We start from the raw sequence: 13,458 nt of genomic DNA, 5'->3' as shown, positions 1-13,458 counted from the left end.
CCGGCCCCCGGCACTCACTGGTGTCCCCGGAGCTGCTGCTGGGAGGCTCGCTGTCCCCGTCCTCCTGGCCATCGGCGGTCAGCTGCGTGTGCTGCAGGCTCAGCTTGTGGCAGACCTCGAAGGCTTGGCCCACCGTCCGCACAATGCGCATGGCCTGGCTCTGCCGGAGGGGGGCGCTGGTGAGGGCCGGGGCCCTGGGCCCCCCAGCCGACCACAGGGCCCTGCAGCCACCTCCTCAGCCCAAGTTCGGGGGCTGGCCCACTGCCCTGTCCACCCCACGGGGCCCAGAGGGGCAATGAGGGGACTCCCAGCTCTGACCAAGGTGTGCTAAGCCCTGTAGGTGTGGCTTTGGGGGTGACCCCTCAGGACCCCCTGGGCCCGTGTACGGCAGAGTCCCAAGCCTGGGCGACACGGAGCAGGTACGTGGGTACACGGCAGGTCTCCAATTGCCCCATGGCCCGTGGGTTGGGGTCAGCGCCTGGGGTCCCTCCATGTCACCCCCAGCAGCTGACCCCAGGGTCCCAGGGGCCCTCCGAATCCCCCTGTGGGCTGCCTGGAGAGCGGCTCTCCCACACCAGGTCGCACCCTGGGACCTTCCGGCAGCGCTGGAGGGGACCCCAGAAGGCCGATGACCCCCACAGACACCCGTCCACCTTGTCTGCCAGGCCAGTTTCCGCCCACCACCCCCCCCAACAATGCCCGTGCCTCTGGGGCTGGCCGTGACCGTGACCGTGACCCAACGCGGGGCCCTGGAAGCGACCCTCCCCCCGGGCCCCGGGCACAGAGGGGAGGGTGGGCTGGGGCCCTGCAGAGCCCGGCGGCCCCTCCCTCCCTCCCTCCCACCTGGCCCGATGCCTGGGCGGGACAACAGGGGGGCTGGAGCCCAGGTTCCCACCCAGCTCCAGGGGCTCCCCAGGAAACTGCTCTGGGCCGGAGCCCCTGAGGGACGAGACACCTCTAGGCTCCGGACGGGTCTCAGGGGGCTGGTGCCTCTCGGGGCTGGGAGCCACCACGGCCCACGGCCCCAGGAAGGGCGCGCCAGGAATTCGACCCCCAGCTCCACTCCAGCCTCTCACCACGAGTGTCCCCGGACCCAGCACCTCTGTAAACGGGGGTGTGGGGAGCAGGCCTGGCTTCGGAGGGGGCCCGGCCCCCAGCAGCTTCCCAAACCCACCCACGAGAGGGTGAGATGAGAGAGGCAGGTGTGGAGGGCAGCTGTGTATGTGTATGTGTATGTGTGTGTGTGCAGGTGTGTGTACATGTGTATGTGGATGTATATATGCATACGGGGTGTTTATACACGAGTGCGGGTGTACATGTATGTGCAGGTATATGTGTGCTGTTGTGTGCCTGTGTGTACATTGTGTATGCATGTGTGGGTGTGTGTGCACGTGTGAGTGTGTATGTGTATGTGCATGCAGTGTGCAATGTGTGGATGTATTCATGGGTATGTGGGTGTATGTACATATGAGTAGGTGTGTGTACTGTGTGTATGTGTTTGTGTACTGTGTGTGCACGTCTGAGGGTATTCATGTGTGTGTACTGTGTGCGGGTGTGTGTACTGTGCATGTGGGTATGTGTATGTGTATATGTGTGCATGTGGGTGTGTGCACGTGCATTTATGTGTGTACTGTGTGTGCATGTATGTACATGTGTGTGCACATCTGTGAGTATGCCTGTGTGTGTACTGTATGCGGGTGTGTGTGCTGTGTGTTCATGTGTGCGGGTATGCACATGTGTGTACTGTGCGTGCGGGTATGTGCATGTGGGTGTGTATGTGTGTGCACGTGGGGGTGTGAGTACATGTGTGTACATGTGCATGTGGGTGTGTATGTGTGTGCACGTGGGGGGTGTGAGTACATGTGTGTACATGTGCATGTGGGTGTGTATGTGTGTGCATGTGTGGGGGTGTGAGTACATGTGTGTACATGTACATGTGGGTGTATGTGGGTGTGTGAGTATGTGTGTATACATGTGCATGTGGGTGTGTATGTCTGTGCATATGGGGGTTGTGAATGCGTGTGTGTACGTGTGCAGGTGGGGGTATCTGTGGGTGTGCATTTATGTGTGTGCTGTGTGTACATGTGGGGGGTGTGCACGTGGGAGTGTTTGAGTACGTGTGTGTATGTGTGCATGTGGGTGTGTGCAGGTGTGCATTTATGTGTGTGCTGTGTGTGCATGTGTGTGCGCGGCTGCGGGCGCTTTACCTTCTTCTTGGACTTGAAGACATTGCAGCGGAAGGTGTTGCTGGCGCCGTCCCGGGCGATGTAGCTGAAGATCTTCAGGTCCTGCGAGTCGTGGGACACGTAGAAGATCCTGGGGGCGGGGGGCGGCGTCAGCGGCGCCTGTGTCTGCTCCCGAGAGGGTGCCCACCGCACCCCCGGGGGGCTCACCTGTAGATGGGGTCCTGCATCACCAGCATCTTGCTCTCGTCCCACGTCCACTCCTTCTTCTGTGGGAGGGGCCGCGAGTGACCAGACGTTCCCCCCCCACCACCGGCACAGCCCGGCACCTGCAGAAGCCCCAGTGCTGCCCCACCCTGGGCCCCAGGCTGCTGACTGAGATCTCTTCCCGCACCCGGGGGCGACCCAGGCTCCCCAGCTCCCCCGACTGGCCTGGCAGGGGACTGTGGGCGAGGAGGGAGTCAGTCAACTGAGCTGTGTGTGGGGTCCTGCCCCTCCGCCCCCGGCACTGACAGCCCTGTAGGCGCCCAGCTGGCCCGACATGTGGAGTGTCCAGGGGCCTCCCGGCCCAATCACTCCCCTCCAGAGTGGCCACACCCACCGTGTCCTACTCATGACCTTCCCACACAAGAGTCAGGACTCAGCTGGCCCTGGCCCGAAGGCCCTGAGCCCCATGCACACACACCACACTATAGCATAACTGTGCACTACAGCGTAACTGCATATCCCAGCATACTACCATGTAACTGTACACACACCCCAGCACACTACAGCGTAACTGCACACACAACCCAACACACCACAGCGTAACTACACACACACCCCAGCACACTACAGCATAACTCCATACACACCCCAGCATACTACTGCGTAACTGCACACACACCCCAGCACACTACAGTGTAACTGTACACACACCTCAGCACACTACAGCATAACTGCACACACACCCTAGCACACTACAGTGTGAGGGCCCCGCCCTGTCCAGCAGGTAGGACCCTTTGTGGGACTGAGGAGGGGACGCAGCCGAATGAACAGACGCAGAGACAGAGGAGGAGGAGAAAAGGAGAGCTTTATTCACTGGCAGCTACAGCATTTTATACTTGCCTGCTGGGAGGCAGGTAGTGGTATGAGTGCCCAGACCCCGTCTATCATGTCAGGCACAGGTGTCGGCTAGTGGGATGGTAAGGTCAGTCAGGTCAGTAACGACGACCTTGTTAGAGAAGTTTTAATTAGGCCCCTGTTGGAGAAGTGCCAGGCTCTGCCTTACTTGAAGATAAGAGCCAGGATTGAAATATGGCCTCCTACATCTGGCTTCCTACACTACAGCGTAATTGCACACACACCCCAGCACACTACCATATAACTGCACACACCCCAACACACTACAGCATAACTGCACACACATCCCAGCACACCACAGCGGAACTGTGCACACATCCCAGCAAACTACAGCGGAACTGCACATCCCAGCACACTACAGCATAACCGCACACACACCCCAGCGCACTGCAGCATAACTGTACATACCAGCATACTACAGCGTAACTGCACACCCCCGACACACTACAGCGTAACTGCACACACCCCAGCACACTACAGCATAACTGCACACACACCAGCACACTACAGTGTAACTGTGCACACCAGCATACTACAGCGTAGCTGGTCACACACACTACAGTACAGCATAACTGCACTCACCACACACAGCGTAACTGCACACCCACTGCAGCTACAGCATAACTGCACATACATGCCACCATACCACAGCACAACTGTACATACACACACACAGCCACCACGTGACAGTGTAAGCACGTGTGCACATATACACACACTGCAGCTAGAGTAACTGCGCACACACACATACACACACACCACCAGTGCACTGCAACTAACAGCACACATACCACCACCACCACACTCTAAGTAACTGTACACACAAACATACCAAAACAATCTGGCTAAATAAACACATACCCCCACCACCACATTCCGGTTAAGTGCACACACACACACATACACACACACACACGCACGCACACGCCACCACACTCTGGCTAGATGCACCCACACACACAGACGCACTTGCACACCCTGGCCAGCTGCGTCTGCCGCACGGCCCATCCAGTCTCGCCCACGTCAGAGTCCTCGGGAGCCCTTCCAGCCTCGGGGCCTGGGGTCCCGCCAGGTTGGGGCTATCAGAGGAAGCCCAGGAAACGAGGCCCTCAGAGAACAATCCTGTGGGGAAAGTTCCAGGCTAATCCGGCCGCCCAGGCACGGCTGCTCCGTAGAATAAACATTGCTGGCGGGAGCCGGGCCCTGGCCTGTCTGGGCCCCCCGCAGACACGCCGGCAGGAGGGGCTGGGAGCTGCAGGCTGGCACAGAGGGCAGCCCCGGGGCACCTGCACCCCCCTTACCTTCTTCTTCTTCTTCAGGACCACCTTCACCCCGTCCACGGACACCATGATGCTCACTTTCTTCTTCTTGATGTTCTTGGCCTTGAACTCGTACTGTGGGGCAAGAACAGAAACGGGCCCCATCAGCTTCGTGGAGGCCTCGGCAATGCGATGGGGGCTGCCAGCTGGGGGGGCGGGGCAAGCGCCAGGGCAAGTGCTCATGGTGGGGTGCTCCGGCCCCCTACCCACCACCAGGCCGTGACCTCCACCCCCATATCCCACAGCCCCTCTGCAGTGGCTGAAGCTTGGGGCCACACCCGGTGATGCTCGGGGGTGACTCCCAGCTCTGTGCTCAGGGGTCCCCTGGGGGATGGAACCCGGGGGTGGGGGTCCTGCTTGCAAGGCCTGCGGTGCTCGGCCGCGACAGGCAGCAGCGGCCTCTCCTTCCACAGCCGGGACAGGTGCGGGGACAGGTGGGCATCTGAGCACCAGGACAGCCCCGGGCACCTGGCTGCAGGGCGCAGGTGCTCTGGACAGACGCCCGGGACGGAGGAGCTGGGGCACAGCGCCAGGCCAGGACGTCCGCACTGACCGGGGACACACCTGTTCGGCTTGCCCGCAGGCACGCAGGGCTGTCCCTGCTCCCTGGGCTACCGCCAGAGGTCGGCTCTGAGCTCGCTCAGGACACCGAACCCGGGCCCCAGCGAGCTCATTCGCTCAGGACACTGAACCCGGGCCCCAGCGAGCTCGTTCGCTCAGGACACCGAACCCGGGCCCCAGCGAGCTCATTCTCCGGGCTGGGGGACTCAGACAGGGGATAGAACTGGGCTTCTCTGCCAGGGCGGGGAGCGGAGAACGGGGCACAGGGAGGGAGCCCCCGTCTACACCGCAGCCTGTCACACGTTTCCCCGGGATGTAACCCCAGAGGCCCGAGACGGGTGATTCTGGGCTGGCTTCTGGCCCCTGTGTGCAGATACCTTTACGTAGACGTCTTTCAAGAGCCCCCCGAATCCACTGACGGGACCCTCCATATTAAGAAGTCAGGCTCCGCACCCGGAGTTGGCCGAGGGAACTGCCTGACAGGTTGGAATCTGACTCCAGTGCCTGAAGCCCACATCACCTGCACGGTGAACTGCACAGATGTCACGGGAGCCAGATATGGGGGCGGGGCTCCGGGGCAGGGGCGAGGCTGCTGGAGGGCGGGGCTCCAGGACTGGGGCGGGGCTCCAGGAAGGCGGGGTCTTAGAAGAATGAAGTTTCTAGTGGATGGGACCCCAAGACAGGGGTCTAGAGGACTGAGCTCCCGGTGGGCGGAGCAGGGAGCTTAGAAAACAGAATCCCCTGGGGGCGGGGGCTACTAAACAGAGGGCGGGGCTCCGGGAAGACAGAGCTCCTGGTGGGCGGGGCTATTGAATGGAGGGCGGGACCCTGGGAGAACAGGGCTTCTGGTGGGCCGGGCTACTTATCAGAGGGCGGAACCCTGGGGAGACCGGGGCTCCTGGTGGGCGGGGCTACTGGACGGAGGGCGGGACCCTGTGGAGAACGGGGCTCCTGGTGGGCGGGGCTACTGAACAGAGGGCGGGACCCTGGGGGAGAACAGGGCTCCTGGTGGGCGGGGCTACTGAACAGAGGGCGGGACTCTGGGGAGAACCGGGCTCCTGGTGGGCGGAGCTCTGGGAAGACAGAGCTCTTGGTGGGCGGGGCTACTGAATAGAGGGTGGAACTCTGGGAGAAAAAAATTTACTGGTGGGTGGAGCTACTGAACAGGAGGCGGGGCTCTGGGAGGTCAGAACTCCTGGTGGGCGGGGCTCCCGGAGGACAATGGAGCCCACTCCCAGGCACGGGGCCAGCCTCCCTGAGGTCTGATGGACCTGCTGTCCAGCTCCTTTGCAAATAAGGGCCTTCTGCCAGCCGGCAGCAACGCTTCCCAGGGGTCTGACGCACTTGCAAAACGGTTCCGACCTTGGCCTGACTGGGGGACCAGCTGGGAAGCGGATAACCTGGTTCTGTAGCTGGGGTCAAGGGGAAGATCTCACATGCAGGGCCACTGAGAAGGGCAGGGAGCATAGGCGGGGGGACAAGCAAGGGCAGGAGGGGGGTGGCAGCCCCCCTTTCCAGCTGAGACCCCCACCCCCTGACCCACCCTGCCTCTTCCTTTCAGCCTGTGGCCATGGCTCCAGCGACACAGATGGCCAGGTTAGTGATGGCAGGCGAGTGGACAGCGGGGGCCTGAGGACCTCCCATCTCCACGACTCAGCCCCCGGGCTGACACCTCTTTCCGTGAGGGCCATCGGGGTTCTGGGCTCCTGGTGGGGTCACCATGGGACCCCCGCAGAAGGGACAGACTGAGACTCGGACATGTGAGGGGCAGGTGGCAGGGGCCGGAAGCCGAACATGGACACGGGCCGAGACGCCCCATGCTCCAGGGCGTTTCTGCCTGGGTCTGAGCCCGAGGCCCTTTCCGGGTGGCTCCTGAAAGCCCTGTGTGTCTGGGGAGTGAGTGGGCGGCCGGCTGGGCCCTGGGCAGGAGGACACAAGCCATCAGGAGCAAGGATTATGCCAAAAAAAAGAATCTCATCAAAGGATCTGGAATGAAAAGCACGAAGGCGCGGCGCGGGGACTCTCCTTGACCTGCTTCCGCCGAGCTCCTGGGCAGGGCACCAAGGCTGGCCGCGGGGAAGGTGGCTGAGCCCTCGGCTCCAGGCAGCGCTGGCCCCACAGAACGCCAGGGCACTCGGGAGACGGGGTCTGAGCCCCACACCGGGCGGGGCCCAACACAGAACGCCAGGGCACTCGGGAGAGGGGGTCTGAGCCCCCACACCGGGCGGGGCCCAACACGGAACCCACAGGAGCATAAGGGAAAGACAGCCCAAGGGGCTACGGGGAGTGGGGGGTGGGCGCTGGGCTGGGCCTGGCCCCAGGACACGGGTGGAAGCAGGACTTCTGCCAGATTTGGGGGGGTAGGAATACCCTGTTTCTCAAGTGCTAAAGTCCTCAATTCCCCCCTTCCTTCCTTCCTTCCTTCCTTCCTTCCTTCCTTCCTTCCTTCCTTCCTTCCTTCCTTCCTTCCTTCCTTCCTTCTTTCCTTCCTTCCTTCCTTCCTTCCTTCCTTCCTTCCTCCCTTCCTTCCTCTTTCCTTCCCTCCTTCCTTCCTCTTCCCTTCTTTCCCTCCCTTCCTTCCTCCCTTCCTTCCTTCCTTATTTCCTTCCTTCCTTCCTTCCTTCCTTCCTTCCTTCCTTCCTCCCTTCCTTCCTCTTTCCTTCTTTCCCTCCCTCCCTTCCTCCCTCCCTTCCTCCCTCCCTTCCTTCCTTCCTTCCTTCCTTCCTTCCTTCCTTCCTTCCTTCCTTCCTTCCTTCCTTCCTTCCTTCCTCCCTCCTTCTTCCCTCCCTCACTCCCTCCCACTTGGCAGTGCTCAGGGCTCACCCCTGGCTCTGTGCTCAGAGATCATTCCTCAGGGGATCACGCACAGTGCTGGGGACTGACCCTGGGTTGCCCACATGCAAGGCACCTCCCCTATCCGCTGGACTCTGGCTCCCGCCCCCCTAAGGTCCCCAGTCCCTGTCAGCTCAAACCCTGCACAGCCCTGGCCGGCGCCCTCTCTCCTCAGGCCCAGGAACCCCGTGGCGGGGGGTGGTCAGGGGCTCCAACCCAGGCTTCCCCCTGTGCCCCCAGCAGCACCCTGGGGTGCAGCAGGGAATGTGGGAAGACACAGCCCCGCCCCCCCCCCCCCCCCCCCGCCCCATGTCTCCATCCTGACCCCAGGCCCCCAGGCCCGGGGACACTGGAGTCCGGCCAAGCGTCCCCTCTGGCAGAGGCGAGGAAGCGCAGCCACCCCACGGCTGTCCCAGCGCTGGGGGGTCCCGCAGCGTCTTACTCATGCAGCTTCCTCTCCCGCCTCCATCTACATCCCCTAATCTATGCAGAAGACGTTCTGGCACATTCTCCTTCAAACGTCCCTTCCTCCAACTCTCCCGCCGCAGGGGGACACCTGCAGGCAGGAAAGGCCGCAGGCAGCTCTGCGGGACCCCCGTGGTGTGGACCCCAGAGGGTGGCTCCTCCCTCCGTGACGCCCCCCACCCCCGGGGCCCCAAGCATCTGTGTCCGGTTCACCCAGAACCTTCCTTCAGCACAGCACACAGGGGCAGCCTGTGCCCTCCACTGAGCTGTCACCCGTCTGTAACCGTGTCTGCGGGCCCCACGGGACCCCTGGGTGGTGCAGAGCAGAGGGGAGCAGGGGACAGGTCGGGGCTGGCCTAGAGTCAGCACCCTGGGGAGCCCTCTCCTCATTCCCCCATCCCAGTCTCGATCCTTCTAGAAGGACACCTGGGCCATGACAGGGCAGCAGGGTGGGAAAAGGGCTGGGGGGCTGGTGCCTGCGGGCCCCAGCTCTGCCACCATGGGTGCCCCGGGAGTTGATGTAGGCAGGCAGATTAGAGAAGCCCCCACCCCCATCATGGCAATGGAATGTCTCTTTTTTGGTTGTTTTTTTTTTGCTTTTTGAGTCACACCCGGCGGTGCACAGGGGTTCCTCCTGGCTCTGCACCCAGGAATTACTCCTGGCGGTGTTCAGGGGATCCTATGGGATGCTGGGAATCGAACCTGGGTCAGCCCCGTGCAAGGCAAATACCCTACCCGCCGTGCTATCACTCCAGTCCCCCTTTTAAAAAAATTTTACTGAGTCACCATGAGATACAGTTACAAACTTTCATGTTTGAGTTTCAGTTATACACTGATGGGACACCCATCCCTCCACCAGTGCACATTCCCCACCACCAATGTCCCCAGAATCCCCCCCACACACACCCGTCCCAACCCTCCCCCTGCCTCCACAGCAATTTCCCCCATACTCTTGCTCTACTTTGGGGCATGATGGTTTGTCTGTACACTGAGAGGTTATCATGTTTGGTCCTTTATCTGGCAATGACATTTCTGGAAGTAATAAAGCCACTGTCCTAACTCTGAGCCACCTTGGCTCCAGAGAGCAAGTCCTGATAAGGCCTTCCCCCGTAGCAGGCCCGCCCTGCAGAAAGGGCCTGAAGGAAATTACTCAGAACCCTCAATTCCTTCCTTTAATCTGAATAACCCTCAGCTAGCCCAGACCAGAGGCTGGACCCACCCTCCAAGGGAAGATCCCAGCAGGAATAAAAATCAGAGAAAAGGAGGGTTGTTTTATTTTTGCTTTTTGGGTCACACCCAGCGATGCACAGGGGTTGCTCCTGGCTCTGCACTCAGGAATCACTCCTGGCGGTGCTCGGGGGACCCTATGGGATGCTGGGGATCGAACCTGGGTTGGCTGCGTGCAAGGCCATCGCCCTCCCCACTGTGCTATCGCTCCAGCCCCGAAAAGGAGTTTGTTTTTTTTTTTTTTTTTTGCTTTTTGGGGTCCCACCCAGCGAGGCACAGGGGTCACTCCTGACTCATGCACTCAGGAATCACCCCTGGCGGTACTCAGGGGACACTATGGGATGCTGGGATTCGAACCCGGGTTGGTCGCATGCAAGGCCAACGCCCTTCCCCGCTGTGCTATCGCTCCACCCTCCCACCCCTGCCCCCCCCCAAGGAGTTTTCAAGAGGATCATCTCCAAGGCAAGACAAGAACCCAGCAGCAGCAGCCCGGGTGAGGCCGGGACCCACGTTCCTTTCCTGCAAAGAGCCAACTCCTCACCCCAGCCTGAGTCCGGGACTCCCCGGGGTTCCCCGGGGTGGAACTCCCACGTGGATGTCAGGCGGGGGCTGGGAGACTGGGGGCCGCGCGGGGGCTCATCTGCCCGGGGTTGAGACTTTATCCGTCTGAGCCTCCCTGGCGGCCTTGGGGTGACCTTCTCTCCCTCTGTCTCCCATAAGCCACCCAAGGGGGCCCCTCCTGGCCCGGCCTCCCCCAAGCCTGGCGAGCAAACAGTCACCTTGGGGTGCAGGGTTAGAGCTGGGCCAACCCGGCCCCACGGAGAGACCCCTGAGCAGAGTCAGCCCTGGGTGAAGCAGGGCAGGTGGGGGTGGCCGCCCCCTCCTGAGGGGCGCCCCGTCCCAGCCCGTCAAAGGGCCTGGTGACCGATGCCCAGCGGACATTACCGGGGCCCAGCACTGCCTCGGGGTGATGCACCCCGCCTACCCCAGCTCTCGCCTGTCATCTCTGGGGGGGACATGCCCAGACAGCCCGGACCTTCCCCCCACCCCGCCACGCCCCTGGGGGTCCGGCCCTGCCAGCTCCCGAGGAAGAAAGCCTCAGCAGGGCACCCGTCCAGGGTCAGGCCCGTGACCCCCTACACGGATCCGAGGAGACATGGCAGGACGGCTGCAGCCATTTCTGCGGCGTGAGACACCCACCCCCACCCCAGTCTTGGGCAAGGCGTCCGCGGGCAGAGATGGGGCTGGGCACCAGGAAACAACTGAGAGGGAGAGAGAGGGAGGGGGAGAGAGAGAGAGAGAGACAGAGAGAGAGAGAGAGAGAGAGAGAGAGAGAGACAGAGAGAGAGAGAGAGAGAGAGAGAGAGGGAGGAAGGGAGGGAGGGAAAGAGGGAGAGAGAGAGAGGGGGAAAGAGAGAGGGGGAGAGAGAGAAGGAGGGAGAGAGAGAGGAGAGGGAGAGAGAGGGGGAGAGAGGGGGGGAGAGAGAGGGGGAGGAAGAGAGAAGGAGAGGGAGAGAGAGAGGGAGGGAGAGAGAGAGAAGGACGGAGAGAGAGAGAGGGAAGAAAGACAGGGAGAAAGAGGGAGAGAGAGAGGGAGGGGGAGAGAGAGGAGGGGAGAGGGAGAGAGATAGGGAGGGGGGGAGAGGGAAAGGGAGAGAGAGGGAGGGGGTGGGGAGAGAGGGAGAGAGGGAGGGGGAGGAGAGGAGGGAGGGAGAGAGGGAGAGAGGGGGGGAGAGAGAGAACGCAAACACTGCACCAGAGGGAGAGAGCAGATTGGAGGCGCCAGGCTGAGCTGGGCTGGAGGGGAGGAAGCGTGTGCGCACGTGTGTGTGTGTGTGTGTGTGTGTGTGCGCGCGCGTGTGTGTCTATTAAGGTGGCTGTGACTTGCCCCCTCCTCACCTCACTGCAAACAATGCTTTGCACCCTAGCCGGGTGCTCTGCAAATATTTGGGAGGTGATGACTTAAATAGCAAGGAAGCGATGCTAAATCATTCATTCTGCATCATTTGCAAGTGAGAGTAGCTGCCACTTCTGGGGGAGCCGGAGCCCTCCCGGCTGCCTGCCTGGGAGAAGGCATCAGTGCCTAGAGACGCAGCTCGGGTCTCCCGCCTGGCTCTGGAGGCTCGGAACGCCTTCATTGGAGGTGGAGGCCCTGGAGGAGGCTGGGATAAGAGTCAGAATGGAGGCCGGGATGGGGGCCAGGATGGGGGATGGGATAGAGGTTCGAGCTGGGGTCAGTGAGCCCAGAGGGAAGCGTGCTCTCAGGAAGGCTGTTTCTATCAGAGATACCATCTGCTGTGGTCAGGTCTAAACCAACACTTCCCGCGTCTGAAAACCCGTTATATAGAATATAAATGGAATAACATCACTTGAGGCTGACACCCAAGGACAGTACATACAAGGGCCAGGAGGACTGCCCCATAGCTGGAAGACTACTTCATGAGTGGAGGGGAAAAGAAGGCAGGTGGAATAGAGAAGGAATCACTAAGAAAGTGATGGCTGGAGGAACCAGCTGGGATGGGAGATGCATGCCGAAAGTAGATAATGGACCAAACACACAGTGACCTCTCAGTGTCTGTGTTGCAAGTCATAATCCCCAAAAGTAGAGAGAGAGTAATGGGGAATATTGTCTGCCTTAGAGGCAGGGGGAGGGTGGGAAAAGGTGGGGAATGTGCACTGGTGGAGGGATGGGTGTTTGATCATTGTGAGATTGTAACCCAAACATGAAAGCTTGTAACTATCTCACGGTGATTCAATAAAATTTAAAAAAACCTTGGACACACCCATTTCTGGTAACCACGCCCATTTCTTTCAGCCACGCCCATTTCAGCCATGCTCATCTGTGACCACACCCACATCGTGCAGCCACTCCCATTCCCCCAATCACAGCCACACTCTAGCCACACCCATTTATGGCCACGCCCATATTCTTAAAACCACGCCTTTAGCCACGCCCACTTCTTCCACTCAAAGCCACGCCCATTCTTGCGACCACATCCACATCTAACCACGCCCATCCAGGCCACACCCAGCTCATACAGCCACGCCTAGAGAGTATGGCCACGCCCCTTTTAGCTCTAGGCTCTGGAGGGCGGGTCTGCAGTGAGGCCCCGGGGCTACCAGCAGGGCAGCCCCTCCTGCAAAGCTGCTGGGGTGCCTATTCCCCACCCCCTTCCTGGAGCCCTGGGGTCCTTCAGGCAGAGAAGTGAAACTGCCCAGGCTCTGTGGGAAGAGGAAGGACAATGGACAAGATGTCCCGGTCCGGTTCCGGAAACTCCCTGCGGTTATCTGAGAGCCAGATGCCATAAAGGACGTTAGTCGTCAGTCAGAGCAGCCTTCTGGGGACTTTGCGAGACCCACCTCGGGGCTTTCACGGCATCAACAAGCTGGCTCTGTTATTTATCTCTTCCAGGTGACTTTTGACTTTCAAACAATGCCTGCCTGGGGGGCGGGAGGCTGGGGGGGCCACACCCAGCACTGCCCAGAGACCACATGTCCCCTCCCTGACCACAAGGACAGGAAAGGTGGGAAAATAAATCTGTGAGAGTCGGCAACTCCCGGGGCCTCTGAGCCGATGGGTGTGCACTGGCCTCCCCAGCTCCGGGCCTGTCCGTCCATCCGTCCATGTGTCGGTTAGTGCCCAGGCAGGAGGGCGACGGGCAGGGCCTGAGCATGCGTGAGGGACCACTGCGGCGTGTCTGGGTGGCGCGAGGGCACAGGACTCAGTCCTGGGGGCCGCAGGGCTGGCC

General features: G+C 61.0%; 1 protein-coding gene across 2 annotated transcripts in view; it reads right to left on the bottom strand.

The window, feature by feature from the left end:
* Positions 1 to 13,458, bottom strand: part of NOS1AP (nitric oxide synthase 1 adaptor protein) — a 42,327-nt gene that overhangs the window by 10,213 nt on the left and 18,656 nt on the right. For both annotated transcript variants that reach the window (XM_055121587.1, XM_055121586.1), the window contains exons 3-6: positions 4,607 to 4,699; positions 2,394 to 2,452; positions 2,208 to 2,316; positions 19 to 160 (exon numbers count right to left, since the gene is read on the bottom strand). In XM_055121587.1, coding sequence (XP_054977562.1) covers positions 19 to 160; positions 2,208 to 2,316; positions 2,394 to 2,452; positions 4,607 to 4,699 — 403 coding nt within the window. The remainder of the gene's footprint in view (positions 1 to 18; positions 161 to 2,207; positions 2,317 to 2,393; positions 2,453 to 4,606; positions 4,700 to 13,458) is intronic.

This window comes from Sorex araneus, chromosome X (genome assembly GCF_027595985.1).
Source record: "Sorex araneus isolate mSorAra2 chromosome X, mSorAra2.pri, whole genome shotgun sequence".
Lineage (NCBI taxonomy): Eukaryota > Metazoa > Chordata > Mammalia > Eulipotyphla > Soricidae > Sorex > Sorex araneus.
Note: the sequence above shows the minus strand (reverse complement) of the source record. Positions and strands in the feature narration are given on the sequence as shown.